The 14100-nt window shown below is 33.8% G+C and overlaps 2 protein-coding genes across 2 annotated transcripts; both read right to left on the reverse strand.

The window, feature by feature from the left end:
* Positions 1-10390: 10390 nt before the first annotated feature.
* LOC109015307 lies at positions 10391-11271 on the reverse strand. Its single transcript, XM_018997784.1, has 2 exons — positions 10756-11271; positions 10391-10663 (listed from the first exon to the last, which is right to left on the reverse strand). Exons 1-2 carry the CDS (start codon positions 11269-11271, stop codon positions 10391-10393), a joined length of 789 nt encoding a protein of 262 aa, XP_018853329.1.
* Positions 11272-12352: 1081 nt separating this feature from the next.
* On the reverse strand, positions 12353-13259 carry LOC108995512 (21 kDa protein). The gene has a single exon (XM_018971091.2). It carries the CDS (start codon positions 13195-13197, stop codon positions 12571-12573), a length of 627 nt encoding a protein of 208 aa, XP_018826636.1. The 5' UTR covers positions 13198-13259; the 3' UTR covers positions 12353-12570.
* Positions 13260-14100: the final 841 nt, after the last annotated feature.

Here is a 14100-nt window from a genome sequence, read left to right on the forward strand (position 1 = left end):
ATGCCCTAATTTTTTTATATAATAATAATAAAAAAAGGGTGTTTGTTTTTGCTTATCTCTCCAAAAACTTCAGGTTGCTTTCATTTTGCAAGGTACAAGTTTTTTGAGTGTACCAGGCCTTTGAGCTTTGTGACTCCAATTCATTTTGCTGGGATTGAGGTAGATCTTGTCTGGTATGTGTTCTTTACTTTTGATGCACAACTCTTAAGGAAGACTATACAATGATTCTATTCTCTGCATTGTGAGAAATTTAAATCTGACCTCCTAACAATTTGGTGACAACATGCAATGGCTAAAGAAAGGGGGAGTCTATGCCTTGAATTGACTAAAACTAGTTGAACCTGGTACCAAATCGAAAAAGGTCTCCTCTTGCCATGCATTAAGGTTGATTCTTATAGAAAAAGTTGGATGTTTAAAAGTCATTACGGAAAAAGACGAACACTCATACATGGATCTAAACTCTGAAAAAAATTGTTGTCTCAATCACTGCAGAAAAAGATGAGCAATACAAAATGGACATATAGAGTGAATAAGACTTTGTGCTTGGAGGGAGTTGCTTTTTCGGGTGTCTAGGCCCTAACATAAAGTTTGACATTCAAAGAAAGTTCACCCTTATTAGAGCAAACCTAATATATATATATATATATATATATATATATATATATATATATATAAGAAAGGGGCAGTACAGAAAAGAAAGAAAAAATAATAAAAGTATTTAGGAATTTTTTTGTTCCTCACTCACACACACACGAATTCTTGGCAGGTCATCAATTAAGAAAAATGCTCAAACTGTGAAAACTAACCAATAAGGAATACTTCTCCTAAATAAATGGAAAAGTGTTGAGTGTAACAAAGCACAAGAAAATTGCTAAAAAAAAAAGGCCCAAGCTTTGTGAATGAAAAATACATTATATTTTTGCTTTTTAGATTCTTTAAAATTATTTTCTCTCCCAAAATTTTGAAAAGAAAAAAGAAAAAAAGGGGGGCATGAGTAACTGGAATTGGAGTGGGGCGTTACCTCTAAAACATGCTCTACATGTTGAAAAGGGGGGCCCAACGTGCATGGCACCTTCTAGGCTTTGGGCAGAAAATGAAAAAGCTACTCTACAACATTAACTGCAAGTCAATCACCCTTAATCACCATTCAATCTTGATTCTCTCTTCCATTCTCTCTGATTATCTTTTCTGATACATTCTTAGAGAGAAACACATCTCTTTCAGTCTGTACATCTGAAGAAACTTGGGTTTATCTTCTACACAAAATCAAGGTAAGTCTTCTCTTCAGAATGTATTTCTTAGGTCTTCATTGCTTTAGAACTCTTTTTAGGGTCCTCTCAACCTTCGATTCTTTAAAAATCTATAAAATTTTTGAAGTTTCGGAAACCTAGTTGGCTTAGAACATTCTAAGGCTTTGAAAAGCATTTGGGGTAGGTTTTTTATGGAAAAGGTAATGAATAAAGGCTGCATGTGACTCTATTTGGCTATTTTTCTCAACGTCGTTGTCATCCACCATGTGCTGCGTTGGTCCTGTGCTTAGATCTAGATATTTTCCACACATTATAAAAATCGCTGAACATTTATGTGTTTTCTGAATAATTTCCTAGAAACATGTGTGCTTGGATTAAATTTTTTTGGAGTTATCTTCACATTCTTGGCCCTGTTATGTGGATATTTAGGGAGAAAAGTGAATCAGGTTGCTTTGTTACATTGTGTATTTATCATGCTTAGGATTTTTTTTTTTTTGCAGATGAAATACAAGTCGATTGCAAAAAAAGCTAAGTTTGATAGCAAAGCACCTCTAGTACATTCCTCCAGTGAGGAAGAATCTGACTCTCATGTGAAAACTCCAAAGAACTCCCCTAAAAAATCCAAGGCGTAAAGGATTTGTCCCTTCTAGAGGAGTGGGGAGTATATCAAAGACTCCTACCAAATGACCAAAACCACCAAAGTTTGTATGTGAGGAAGTAGAGACAGCCTACAATACTGTGTTCTCCAAGATGAATGTTCTTGGAGAACGAGAGGTAACTCTAAGTGATGTGAATGACCCTGTATTTGAATTTATTGCTCACATATTTGCTGACAGAGAATGGTAGAAAATTATTGAGGGAATCCCTGCCCCTATATTGAAATTGTGAGGGAATTTTATTCTAACAATTTACCGAGTGTGAAGAATAACTTCATTACATCCACTGTTAGGGGTGTGGAAAACCCAGGTTTTCCATACAAAGGTATGGGGACCCTATCGAAAGCCCAAATGAAAGATTTGTTTTCTGGATCCAACGCATCAGCATGGCCCCCAAAGATTCATAAACTCTCTATGAAGTCAATGCTCCCTGAATATAGATTCCTTGCCAAAATTGTATTGAAAAATCTTTGGCCCATTACTAGGCATACCGAGCTGACAATTGAAAAAGCCCAATTTATGTATGCTCTAGTTAAATGTGTACCTATAGATCTTCCCTCCCATATTACTGATGTGATTTCCAAGGCCAGGGCTGACATGACAGACAAGAAAAATATGCCTTTTGGAGAACTTATTACTAAATTGGCCAGAAATGCTAAAGTTCCTTTAAGGAGCACAGATACCACAGTAAAGATATATGGGATGATCTCTTCTAAAACTATCACTAAGTCAAAAGTTGTGGTTAGGGGAAAGAAAAGAAACAACGCTGAGGCATCCATATCTTCCCATCCTACCTTAGGACAGTCCACCGAAGTGATTGAACAACTTCAGATATTGCAGTCAAAATTTGATTATTTTGTGGATAAATGGGAAGAAAAAGGGGAAAAAATGAACAAATGCTAGCAGACTTGCAGGACGAGTCAGAGAAGGTGAATGATAGGCTGCAGCAAGTTGTTCTGGATGCGGATCAGATTCTGAAGACAATAAATCCACCTGAAGAAGAAGAAAAATTAGATTTTGACTAATGCTGACAACACATAGGGGGAGATTGGATGAATCTGTCAGCAGAGGGAGTAGCAGGGCAGTGCAAACAAAATGCAAACACCACCACCACCACCTTTTATTAATTTTTCTTTTTAAAAATTTTATTTTGGTTTGCATATTGAACAATGATTTGCTTTTATTATTTTGGATTCACTTGCTACATTAAACTGACATGTGTGTGGTTAAGACTCATTATGATACTTCAAATATTTTGCCTATGATGAATTTTTTTCTTTGATATGAAGTATGACTTTCTATATGAGATCTTTGCTGGTGGTTTGGTTAGTTGTGTTTACAGGATTAAATCACATTCATCCAATATATGGTTTGTCATCAATCAACCAAAGGGAGAGATTGTAAATGTAATTTATGTTTGGTTAGGATTAGATAAGTCTATATTTAATTCGAATTATGGATGAATGTAATTTTAAATAGGCTCCAGTATTGCATCCGAGAATGATGAGTATTTATCCAATAAGGATGAGTGTTTGAACTATAACTCTTATTAAATCTTGTTAATATTATAATATAAGAGTTTACAAGAGTTATAGGCATGTTTCGAGTTTAAGAGTTAGTTGAAAATATAAAGATGCAAGCTTTATTGAAAAAAATTGAAGCAGATTTGAACTCAAGGCAATTCAGAAGAAGTGATCTAGTCCGAGATGTTCGCAAATAGTGAGCAACGTATCTGACTGAGATTCTAGATAAACCTGTCAGCAGAGTCCTCCAAATTAATCACAACATTGCCTATTTGTAGAGCTGGGCTCCGACTTCGACAGAGTCGGAGTTGTCGTTTCCGACCTCCGACTCCGACTAGAGTCGGAGCTAAAATGTCCCTCCGACTCTGACTTTGAACTGGAGTCAAAGTCCGACTCCGATCGGAGGTCGGAGCCGTCGGAGCTTTGACTTTCGAGCGGAACTTCGAACGGAAGTCGAAACTTTGACTTCCGAATGGAAGCTCCGATCTTCATTCGGAGTCGGACCGTTTATTTCTCTACATTTCTAACAGATCGAAATGTATTTGGACGGCAAAATTATATGGTGGGGAATACATAATAAATTACTTGTTAATGTCAAAGGTAGTACTTCGAGGTAGTACTTCGAGTGAACCTCGATGTAATAATATATAATAAATTATTGTATCATAATGTATTATTGTATCGATGTATTATTACATCGAGGTTCGCTCGAAGTGCACTCGACGTGGCGCTCGAGCAGAATCCATACAGAGAGGTTCGCTCGTATTGCGCTCAACTTAGCACTCGAGCGAAACCCATACAGAGAGGTTCACTCGTAGTGTGCTCGACCTGGCGCTCGAGCGGAATCCATACAAAGAGAGTCGCTCGTATTGCGCTCAACTCAGTGCTTGAGTAGTACTCATCCAGAGAGGTTCGTTCGAAGTGCACTCGACGTGGCGCTCGAGCAGAACTCTTCCAGAGAGGTTAGCTCGATGTGTGCTCGACTCAGCGCTCGAGCGGAACCCATGCAGAGAGGTTCGCTCGAAGTGCCCTCCACGTGGCGATCGAGCAGAACTCTTCTAGAGAGGTTCGCTCGACTTGCGCTTGACATCTCGCTCGAGCCAATGTTCAAGACAACGTGCGCTCAACTTGCGCTCGACACCTAGCTCGAGCCAAATGTTCAATACAATTTAAAATTCAGAGTTTTGAGTGCCGTGATTTGTTTGGACTATATATAGAAAGCTTATTTTTGTTCTTTGGTGTGGAGAAACAGACAAAAACCGTAGGTGTTCTGTTCTTGATTCTCTTGCACATTTTATTAAACACATTGTATGCATACAACACAACTTACAAACACAACATACAATTCATCAAACACATTTCCTTACTACAAATTTACAAAACCAATTCACAAGAATCACAACAAAATACCAATTCATAAGAGACGTGTTGTAGAAAATTAAATTGCTTGAATTAAATTTAGGGCTCGGAACCCCTTACTCTCACCATAGGTGGAAGCTGAACAGAGGAGCAACGAGGAACGGCGGCACGGAGGAGCAACGACGAAAGGCGGCACGCTGGCAATAGAGACCCGAGACGTGAGACGCGAGATGGCTTCACTGGTTCAAACGGACTCCGAGAGATGCGAGAGAGAAGGGAGAAGGAAAACCGAAGAAGGAAGAAGGGGGGTCTTGCATTTTAGACCCCCTAGTGTGATGAAACGACGCCATTCCATATTAAGTGGAACGGTGTCGTTTAATTTTTTTTTTAAAACCCAGCTGTAACAAGACGTCGTTTTACAACTAGGGTTTTATTTTTTTAAAAAATCAGAATCGGAGTTGGAGTCGTAGTCGGAGCTCCTTGGAGCTCTGATTTCGACTCAGACTCCGATTATCTATTCGGAGCTACTCCAAATTCCGACAACTCCGACTCCGTCGGAGTCAGAATCGGAGCGGATGTTGGGCAAAGTCGAAAATTTCAGAATTTTGCACAGCCTTACCTATTTGTAGAGGAGTCGGTTAAGGGTTTCATGGGATTGGAATAGTGCATATTCACAAGTATTGAAAGCTTGAAGATCTATGTAGAACTTTAAGAGATCGTGGAAGAGAAAATTCTTGAGAGATGAATTTCCAAAAAACTTAATTCGTGGGATTGAGTGAGAGCATACTCTGAGGGGGAGTTGCTGTGTTCGATTTTAACCACTAGAGGTTCTAGTAGGAAAGACAAAGATTTGAGAGTGTCAGAGATTCTAATTACCTACTGCGGTAGAAGACAAGCGGGTCAGGTGTCTTGGGTAAATGTGTCTAGTTATAAAGGTTTTGTAAACGTTTTACTTGTAATTCTCTCAATTGATAAAATTGATTTTCTTGGATTTGGTTGCCCCATAAGGTTTTATCTTTGAGGAGTTCTTCAAAAGGTTTTCCTTCGTAACCAAATTATTGTGTTAATACTCTTAATATTTTATATTAGTTACTAATCTGTACAAATAGCTTTTGTTTAGCATATAGTGAATAATCAGGAATACTTGAATAATTTCAAAAAAGGATTATAAAATAGTTATGATGGTTTCATTGATTTATTTGGCTTGCCTAAGCAGTAAATACTCTACACTATTTCTGCTATATTACAAAGTTAAACTTCCTTAACGTGAGTTAAAACTTACTCCTATCTGGATTAGACACGAAAAAGGAAAAAATCATCAAGGGAGAAACGCTGTCGACTATAAAGCAAGTAAGTGATTAGAACGCCATGAGTTTTGTTAATTTGCTTTTCTTTTTAAAGGTAGCAACAGTAAAAAGGAAGAGACATAATAATTGGAGTAAATGGCCCGAAGCATGCAAATCCTTCATTGTCCGAATAAAAATCATACAAAATCTTGTCCTTACTATGATGCATGCGCGGACTTGTGGTTGGTGTTGGTATTTTGAAATTTGAAATTTTGTATATAGTAAAAGATCATCTCATCTCATCTCATCTCATTTTAATTAATAATTTTATTATTATTTACAAATTATTTTAACTCATTTCATCTCATTATCCATACAGATTCTTAGGAGTGGTTTAGATTCAGAGATGAGTTAAGATGGTTTGTGAATAATAGAATAAAAATTGAATTATTTATTATATTTTGTGTGAAAATTTAAAAAAGTTGTTTTGAAATTCAATCTAAATTGATTTTGTCTCAATTTTAATTTTCAAAAATAAAATAATAGGAGATAGTGGCCTACCTTTTTTAATAGAAATGTTTTATATACCTTTTAAGATAAATTGTTATCTAGTTTCTATTTACCATTTTTAAAATGCAAACAAATCCACGTATTATTAAAGAGAACGTAGAACATATTTATTCTATAAGTAAAACAGGCTATAGTCTCACTAATAGTAACTTTTGTTTGAGTTCACACATAAGTAATTCATCATTAAAAATATAATTAAACTTTCTGTTATCCTAATATTAATTAAAATATAATAATAATGAAATGTCGAAACTTAGAAATAATCTAAATTGAAGATTTTGATTTATTGAACTTTTGGTGAACAAATTAACAAATTAGGATATTTTTTTATATTTCTTCTCAGATTTGAAAATAATAGTATTTTCGTATATATTATTTGAAAAAAAATAACAATTATTTTCATATTATTTTTCATAGTAATTCATAAAAAATAAATCATAGTCATTAGACTAATAATATTATATTCATTTTACAAAATGAAATTATTATTTTTAGGTTTCAATTTATTCATCGGTTTTGTTTTTTGTGGTAATTCATTTCATGTTAATCTATTTGTAATTCATTCTTAAATTATTATTAAAAGAATCAATAACACTTTTTATCATTTAGAAAACTATTTTGGTAAGAACATGTTTTTATTTTCTAAGATCGATATTGTAATTCCAGATTTGAAAAGAATAATGATATTATGTTTAGAGTAATGCTACAAACTACACATTCATCCCACTTTCATCCTACTATAAAAAATATGGCATTTTTATCACTTTTGGATCATTTTTAATTTTTTTTAATTCAAAAGCTGATGGGCAGTGTCTACTCATCATAGTAGTATAGAAGTGAGATAAGAGTATGGTCTATAGAATTTCAGCTATGTTTAAGTTCAAAAATGAAAATATATATTGTCTTTAAATTTAAAGAATAATATTTTATTACTATAGGATATCATTTCAAAATCATAAAATTTGTCTTCATATTATTTCTCTTAATAATGAATCATACTGAATAACACTTTTGAAGCTAATATTATTTTCGTTCAGAAACAAAATATTATACTTTTTTAAATTTCAAATTAATAATCTATTTTGACATCATTCCAATAACAATTATATCCATGCAATTTTCTGAAATAATTAAAAATAATAATATTTTATTATTTTCATTTATAAAAAAATTATTTTTATTATTATTGTTGTTGTTGTCGTCGTCGTCGTTGTTATATACATGTTTAATTGATTTTATAACGAATAGAGCATTAATTTATATCCTATTTTAATTTTAATATAATGAGTTCTATACATTTGATTTCTTATGTGTTCAATAATTTTATATTTTCTATTTTCTTAATTTTTTTCAAATATAATTATAATCATTTATAAAATTTATAGCATATATTTATAATTATCTCTATAATATTAACCATAATTTTTGCTCTAATTGATATGCATTTTTTTTTTATACATAGGGAAGAGGGATTTTAAATTCATATGTACCATATTAAAAATGTAGTAACACTTTTAACAATGACTACGTGTCTTGCACGCGTAGGCTCCAACCTCGTGTGTGTGTGTACACACCAGTGCCGGCTCTTCCATTAGGCCACTTAGGCAATTGCCTAAGCCCCTAATGAAAGAAGGCTCCTAAAAAAATATGTAAAGTATAATTTTTATATATATATCTAATAAAAAATTTAAATTAATTCAATGAGAAGAAGAATATAAATAAGATCAAATAGATATTATATCATTATTATTTTTTAAAAGTATCACATATAATAATTATTTTACCTATTCTCCTTCTAAAACTACACTTATATTTTTTCATTATTAGTTTAATATATAATTAATGTGAAAATTATAAATAGCAAATTTTAATTTTTCAATGTTCATAAAAGGTTTTGGTATAATCCTTTGAAGAGGCAAAGAGCCCACTTTTTTTCAAATGTGTAAGTTGTTTATAGAACTTTATTGACAATAAAAATTATAATTGTGTCTAAGAGTCTAAAGTACTTGTAAAACTAGATTTAATAAAATTCTCTCTAAATCAAAAATTTTCTAATAAAGATTAAGTCAGGTATTAATTGAAAATGTGGTATAAAATCTTAATCAATAATTTTACTTCACAAAATGATAGGAATTATTTTTAAATAAAAATATAATATAAAAATAAAAATAAATTTATTTAATTTTACCTTTAAAAAAAGACATAGTTCAAAATTTTAACCTTAAGTCCCGGAACATATTGAGCCGGCCCTGGTACACACGTGTTTGTGTACCTGCGTGTGAGAGCCAATTAAATCCGAACCGCTAAGAAAAATCAATTGTGAAATCAACGGGTCACATCTCCACAAGAAATAAAGATTTTTGGAGCTAGATTAATTATTTGCAGCGAATTTAAATTCGTCACAAATAATTGCTTTTTCCAACAAATTAACTATTTATCACATATACATGTTAATTTTGGCAAGAAAGCATTCTCACAAATTAAACAAGTCAATAGATCGAAATCTTATATAAGAGTCTTAGGAGAAACAAATAAGGAAGACTGTTTTATAATATATTATAGGCTCTTTTGTTTTTGCATAATATGTAAAAATAAATACACATGATAGGTTAAACACGTTGGGATTTTTTTAGTAATTCATTAACTATTTTTGGAAGATGACTAGTTTTATTTATTTATTTTTTTTTTTGAAAGGAAAATCTCTATTGCCATTCCATTATAATAAAGAAGAGATACAAGAAAGAGTATCCTTCATAGTTACAACCATTTTAGAAATGGAAAGAACATCTTTTACCAATAAGTGAGTCATGAAATTACCATTTCTCTTAACATGAGAAACCTCCTACTTAGCAAAATTTTTCATCAACTGTTTAGCTTCACACATAAACATACTAGTACTACTCCAGCCTTCCTTATCACTATGTAGAGCATTGATAACTTGTAGGGAATCCCCCTCAATAATAACATATCCGAGTCCTAGATCCAAACCAAACTTGATAGCCTGATGAGCTTCATACGCCTCAGCCAGGGAAGGGTATGGAAATAAGTGCTTTCTTAGTCTCATTGTTGCTATAATCTGACTTGCACTGTCCCTCATAACCACACCAACTCTAATAAGTCCATGCATTTTATCAGCAGATCCATCCCAGTTTAGTTTGAACCAATTCAAGGGATGAGCATAATTGTCTACTCCTGTTGCTTCTATTAAGATCCTCCTCTACCAGCATGTTAAGAATAACTTTGGCTTCCTTCACAATCAATTTAGGATGAGAGAACTCGTTATTAAAAATAAAATAATTTCTCCTCTACCAAATTCTTCTAGCCACCACCACAAACTCTTGAACAACCTGAGTCTCCATTGAGTTTAGAACTGCATCAAAAAGTTCCAACATAAAGGATTGAGGCAGATAGCATTTCTATAATTTTTTAGAGCTCTGACTCCAAACATTCTTAGCAGACTCATATCTCCATAGAGCATGAATCTCATTATCTTCTTCCATACAACAGATGGGACATAAAGGGTGATCTACAACTTTCTTCTTAAGTAAATTGGACTGGGTAGGAAGAGCCTCGAGAGAAGCCCTCTACAAGAAAACCTTATCACCAGGTTGCACATTGAGCTACCAGATTTGCTTCCAAACTTCTTCAAATTGGTTACTCCTTGATGCTTGACCCTTTTTTGCCAATTCTCTCGATTTCTCCATATGGTAAGCACTCCTCGTTGAGAAGCAACCATCTTTAGAGCCCTATAATATAATTATGTCCCTACTGTTCATAGTGTTTATAGGAGTTTTCAGAATAATGTTGGCTTCTCTTTGCTCAAATATCTCCTGCACTAAGTCAAACTTCCATTGCTTAGAGTTAGGCTTAATCAAGTTTGCCATAGTAGCTTCACAGTCCAACTTCTTGATAGGACTAAAAACCTTACTAGGAGCAGAATGACCAAGCCATTTGCCATATATGGACATCACTCCCATTACGAATCCTCCAACAGGAGCCTGCTTCCACAATATGTCTAGCTGCAAGAAAACAAATGAAGATTTAGACCCCAATTTTGCCTTCTAAAAATGTAGAATTCTAAAAATATTTAGCCTTGAACAAGGCTAAACACCTTATTAGCTACTAGAGAATCAGGTTCTTGAATCAACCTCCAGCATTGCTTAGCAAACATTGATTTGTTAAAACATTCGAGATCCCTAAAACCTATGCCCCCAACAGATTTTGCCTTCCCCATCAATTTCCAAGAGACCCAATGGATTTTATTCTCTTTTTCCTGCTGCCACCACCAAAAATTCTGGATGACACTATTAATAGATTTCAGTAATGAGTTAAGCAGCTTAAAGACACTCATAATGTTGGTAGGAAAAGCTTGAACCACAGCCTCTATAAATATTTCCATCCCTGCTTGAGTTAACATCTTTACGCTATGATTACTAATCCTCAATCTGATATTATCAAGGATTTCTTGGAAAGACTTGCTTCTGTCCCTTCCCACTACAGATGGCAACCCAATGTATCTTTTATATGTCATTGCAGACCTCATCCCAACTATAGACTGAATATACTTTTGAGTAACCTTGGTTGTATTCTTGCCGAAAATGATAGTGGTCTTCTCAAGGTTTAACATTTGTCCTGAAGTTGTCTCATAACCTTGCAAAAGACTAATCAACCTTCCCTATTCAAGAGCATCAGCTTCACAAAACAAAAGACTAGTTTTAATTTTGATCAGCCAACCTTATTGTTTTTAGAGCAATGCTAGGTACAGTCTCCAAGTGAGGATTGCATGTGCAGGTCTAGGCTATTTTAACTTAAAATTTTTGTAAAATTACAAAATTATCCCTCTTAAAATAATGTTTTCTTTCATTTAAGCATGTGCCTGCACATACAGTCCCCACTTCAGGACTACAAATAGAATTTCTCTTATTTTTAATCATATATGGATTTAACTATATACAAAAATAATCTTATTTAAAATTTAATAACCAAGGGAGCCTGGCCCTTGCGGGACCCCTTTTATATATATATATATATTTATATATATCAGATTTTTCCGATGAAGTTATTTCAACTTTAAGAGGAGTTAATACTTCATAGCGATAATAGTGGTAGAATTGTCTCGTTTGGTTACATAAATGAGACGAGACGAGATAAAAGTTAAAAGTTAAATAAAATATTGTTATAATAAATTTTTTAATATTATTTTTGTTTTATAATTTGAAAAAATTAAATTATTTATTATATTTTATGTAGAAGTTTAAAAAATTTGTAATAATTATATGAGATAAGAGGAGATAATTTGATCTGTGTGACCAAACCAGGCAGTTTGGGAACACAAGTGTTTTAAGGTATTTTCCGATATTTCAAGATAATTTCATATATTTTTAGATATTTCTTCTCCAAATATCATTTAAACAACAATAATTTCAATTTTCTCAAACTCACAAACAAAATACAAAAGACAATACAATTTTTTCAAATTTTAAAATAAAAATAACATTAAAAGAACTATATTTAAACAATTTTTTAACTTCAATTTTTTCTCTCATTTTTTAAAACTCAATAAAATATCTCAATTCAAATCATTTCACTGTTATTTACATTTTTTATGATATTTTAAATGTCTAAACGAGTCCTACTCATGTGCAGATTAAGTTATTGTGTATATATATATATAAAATATCCATTAGAGTTTATGTTAGAACATGGGCTAGCTGCGTTAAAAGTGTATATTGACATCAAGTAAATCCCACAAAACATATCGATTAACTAGCAAATATCGCCACTTCTGATCTACAAGCACACAAAGTTAAAAATACACAAAAGCCCAAAATATGCACAAAACTCTCACTCAAGACTCCCACAATCTGTCTGCTTAATTAATTCACTGATAAAAACTCAAGTCGGAAACAACAAAAAGCAAACCCCATCAAGGGATCCCATCGGCGGCATAACTGTTAACCAAAGCAAGCGCGTTGCTCGTGAACTTCTTCGCCTTCGCCACCCGATGACACACTTCTGTCTTCACTTCACCGTCTCTGACGTCCTCAAACCCGTCGGTGCAGGTGTCCTCGTCCGTCAGCGCCGCGCTCATCCAAGTCTGCACGTTCCCCATCTGGAACCTGAACGAATCCACTCCCGCGGCTCCCACCTGTCGCATCTGCTTCAGCGAGCCGCGAATCTCGTCCACGGCGTCGCCGAAGTTGGAGAAGCAGTCATGGAGCGCGGATGCCGTTCGTGGGTCTGTGCCGTAGTCGGCATGGCGGGAGACGTTGGACACGAAGGAGGCCAGGTGCTTTGCCTTGGCGAGGCTCACGGCTATGGCAACTTTGGCCAGCTGAGCCGGGTTTTGCTGTATAGCGTTTGCATACCGGGACAGCGACGTGTAGCAGAGGTCGGGATACAACGTTGTTCCGCAGCTCGTACGGATGAAATCGGTGGCGTCGGTCGTGGTTGTGGGGTCGGGATATCCGACAGTCGGGACTGGCTGCAGCCGGAAAATTAATGTTGCCAAGACGAGGGAGAGGAGGAAGTGAGGTGGCTGTTGGGTTCTCATGGTTTGATGTTTTTGGTCTCAATGGGTTTCTTTTGGAATTGCCGTTACCAACTATTGCTTGCTTCGTTGTAGTTTATAGGCAATAGCTCCAGGGACCAGTCGTGTATCGTAAATACATTTATACCCATTCTTTGTTAGCGAAATAGCAAGATTGCCACCATTGCTATGATCTTTAGACTTGCAACATTATTATAGTAGGGATATATTGAAGTTAAGGACAGTGGTCCACTAAACGGTGAAACTTTAGTACTTTATACCTATCCTTTGGCTCGTTTAGTTAAACAAATGAGATCAGATGAATGTAAAAAATTAAATAAAATATTATTTTTTTAATTTTAATTTTATTTTAAGATTCAAAAAATTTGAATTATTTATTATATTTTAAGTAGAAATTTAGAAAATTTTAAAAATTAAAATGAGATTAAATAGAATGAGATCAATAGACTAGTAAAAGTTGGTTAAATCAAGGCTCCATCCACGGAAAATTTTTCTATCATCTGATCTTTACTTGTTTATTTCATTATATAAAACTCTCCATTTATGCAAATAGATGGACGGAATTAAATGCAGATCAATTTAAGGACTTATCGACTATATAAAGGTTGTAAGGATTTATGGCTGTTTTGAAGCTGCCATATATAGCCTTATTTTTTATTTGGGAACAAGGTTAGATACAGGAAACCTCTAGAAATTGAAGTAGCTAAATCAATGTATGAGATGAAAATTTTGTGAATAGTAATAAGATAGTTTATGAATAGTAGTGAGAGAGTTTGAGTTGAATATTTTTTGAGTTTTGAGAAAAGAGAGAGAAAAAATTAAATAAAAATATTATAAAGTTAAAATATTGTAATAATATTATTTTATAATATTATTTTTGTTTGAAATTTTGAAAAAATTAGAATT

Source organism: Juglans regia, chromosome 16 (assembly GCF_001411555.2).
Source record: "Juglans regia cultivar Chandler chromosome 16, Walnut 2.0, whole genome shotgun sequence".
Classification (NCBI taxonomy): domain Eukaryota; kingdom Viridiplantae; phylum Streptophyta; class Magnoliopsida; order Fagales; family Juglandaceae; genus Juglans; species Juglans regia.

Coding starts and splice junctions, on each gene's coding strand:
- LOC109015307 (XM_018997784.1), bottom strand. CDS start 11,271: ATGTTAAACCTTGAGAAGACCACTATCATTTTCGGCAAGAATACAACC. Junction 10,664..10,755: donor ATTCTCTAGTAGCTAATAAG/GTGTTTAGCCTT, acceptor GTTTTCTTGCAG/CTAGACATATTGTGGAAGCA.
- LOC108995512 (XM_018971091.2), bottom strand. CDS start 13,197: ATGAGAACCCAACAGCCACCTCACTTCCTCCTCTCCCTCGTCTTGGCA.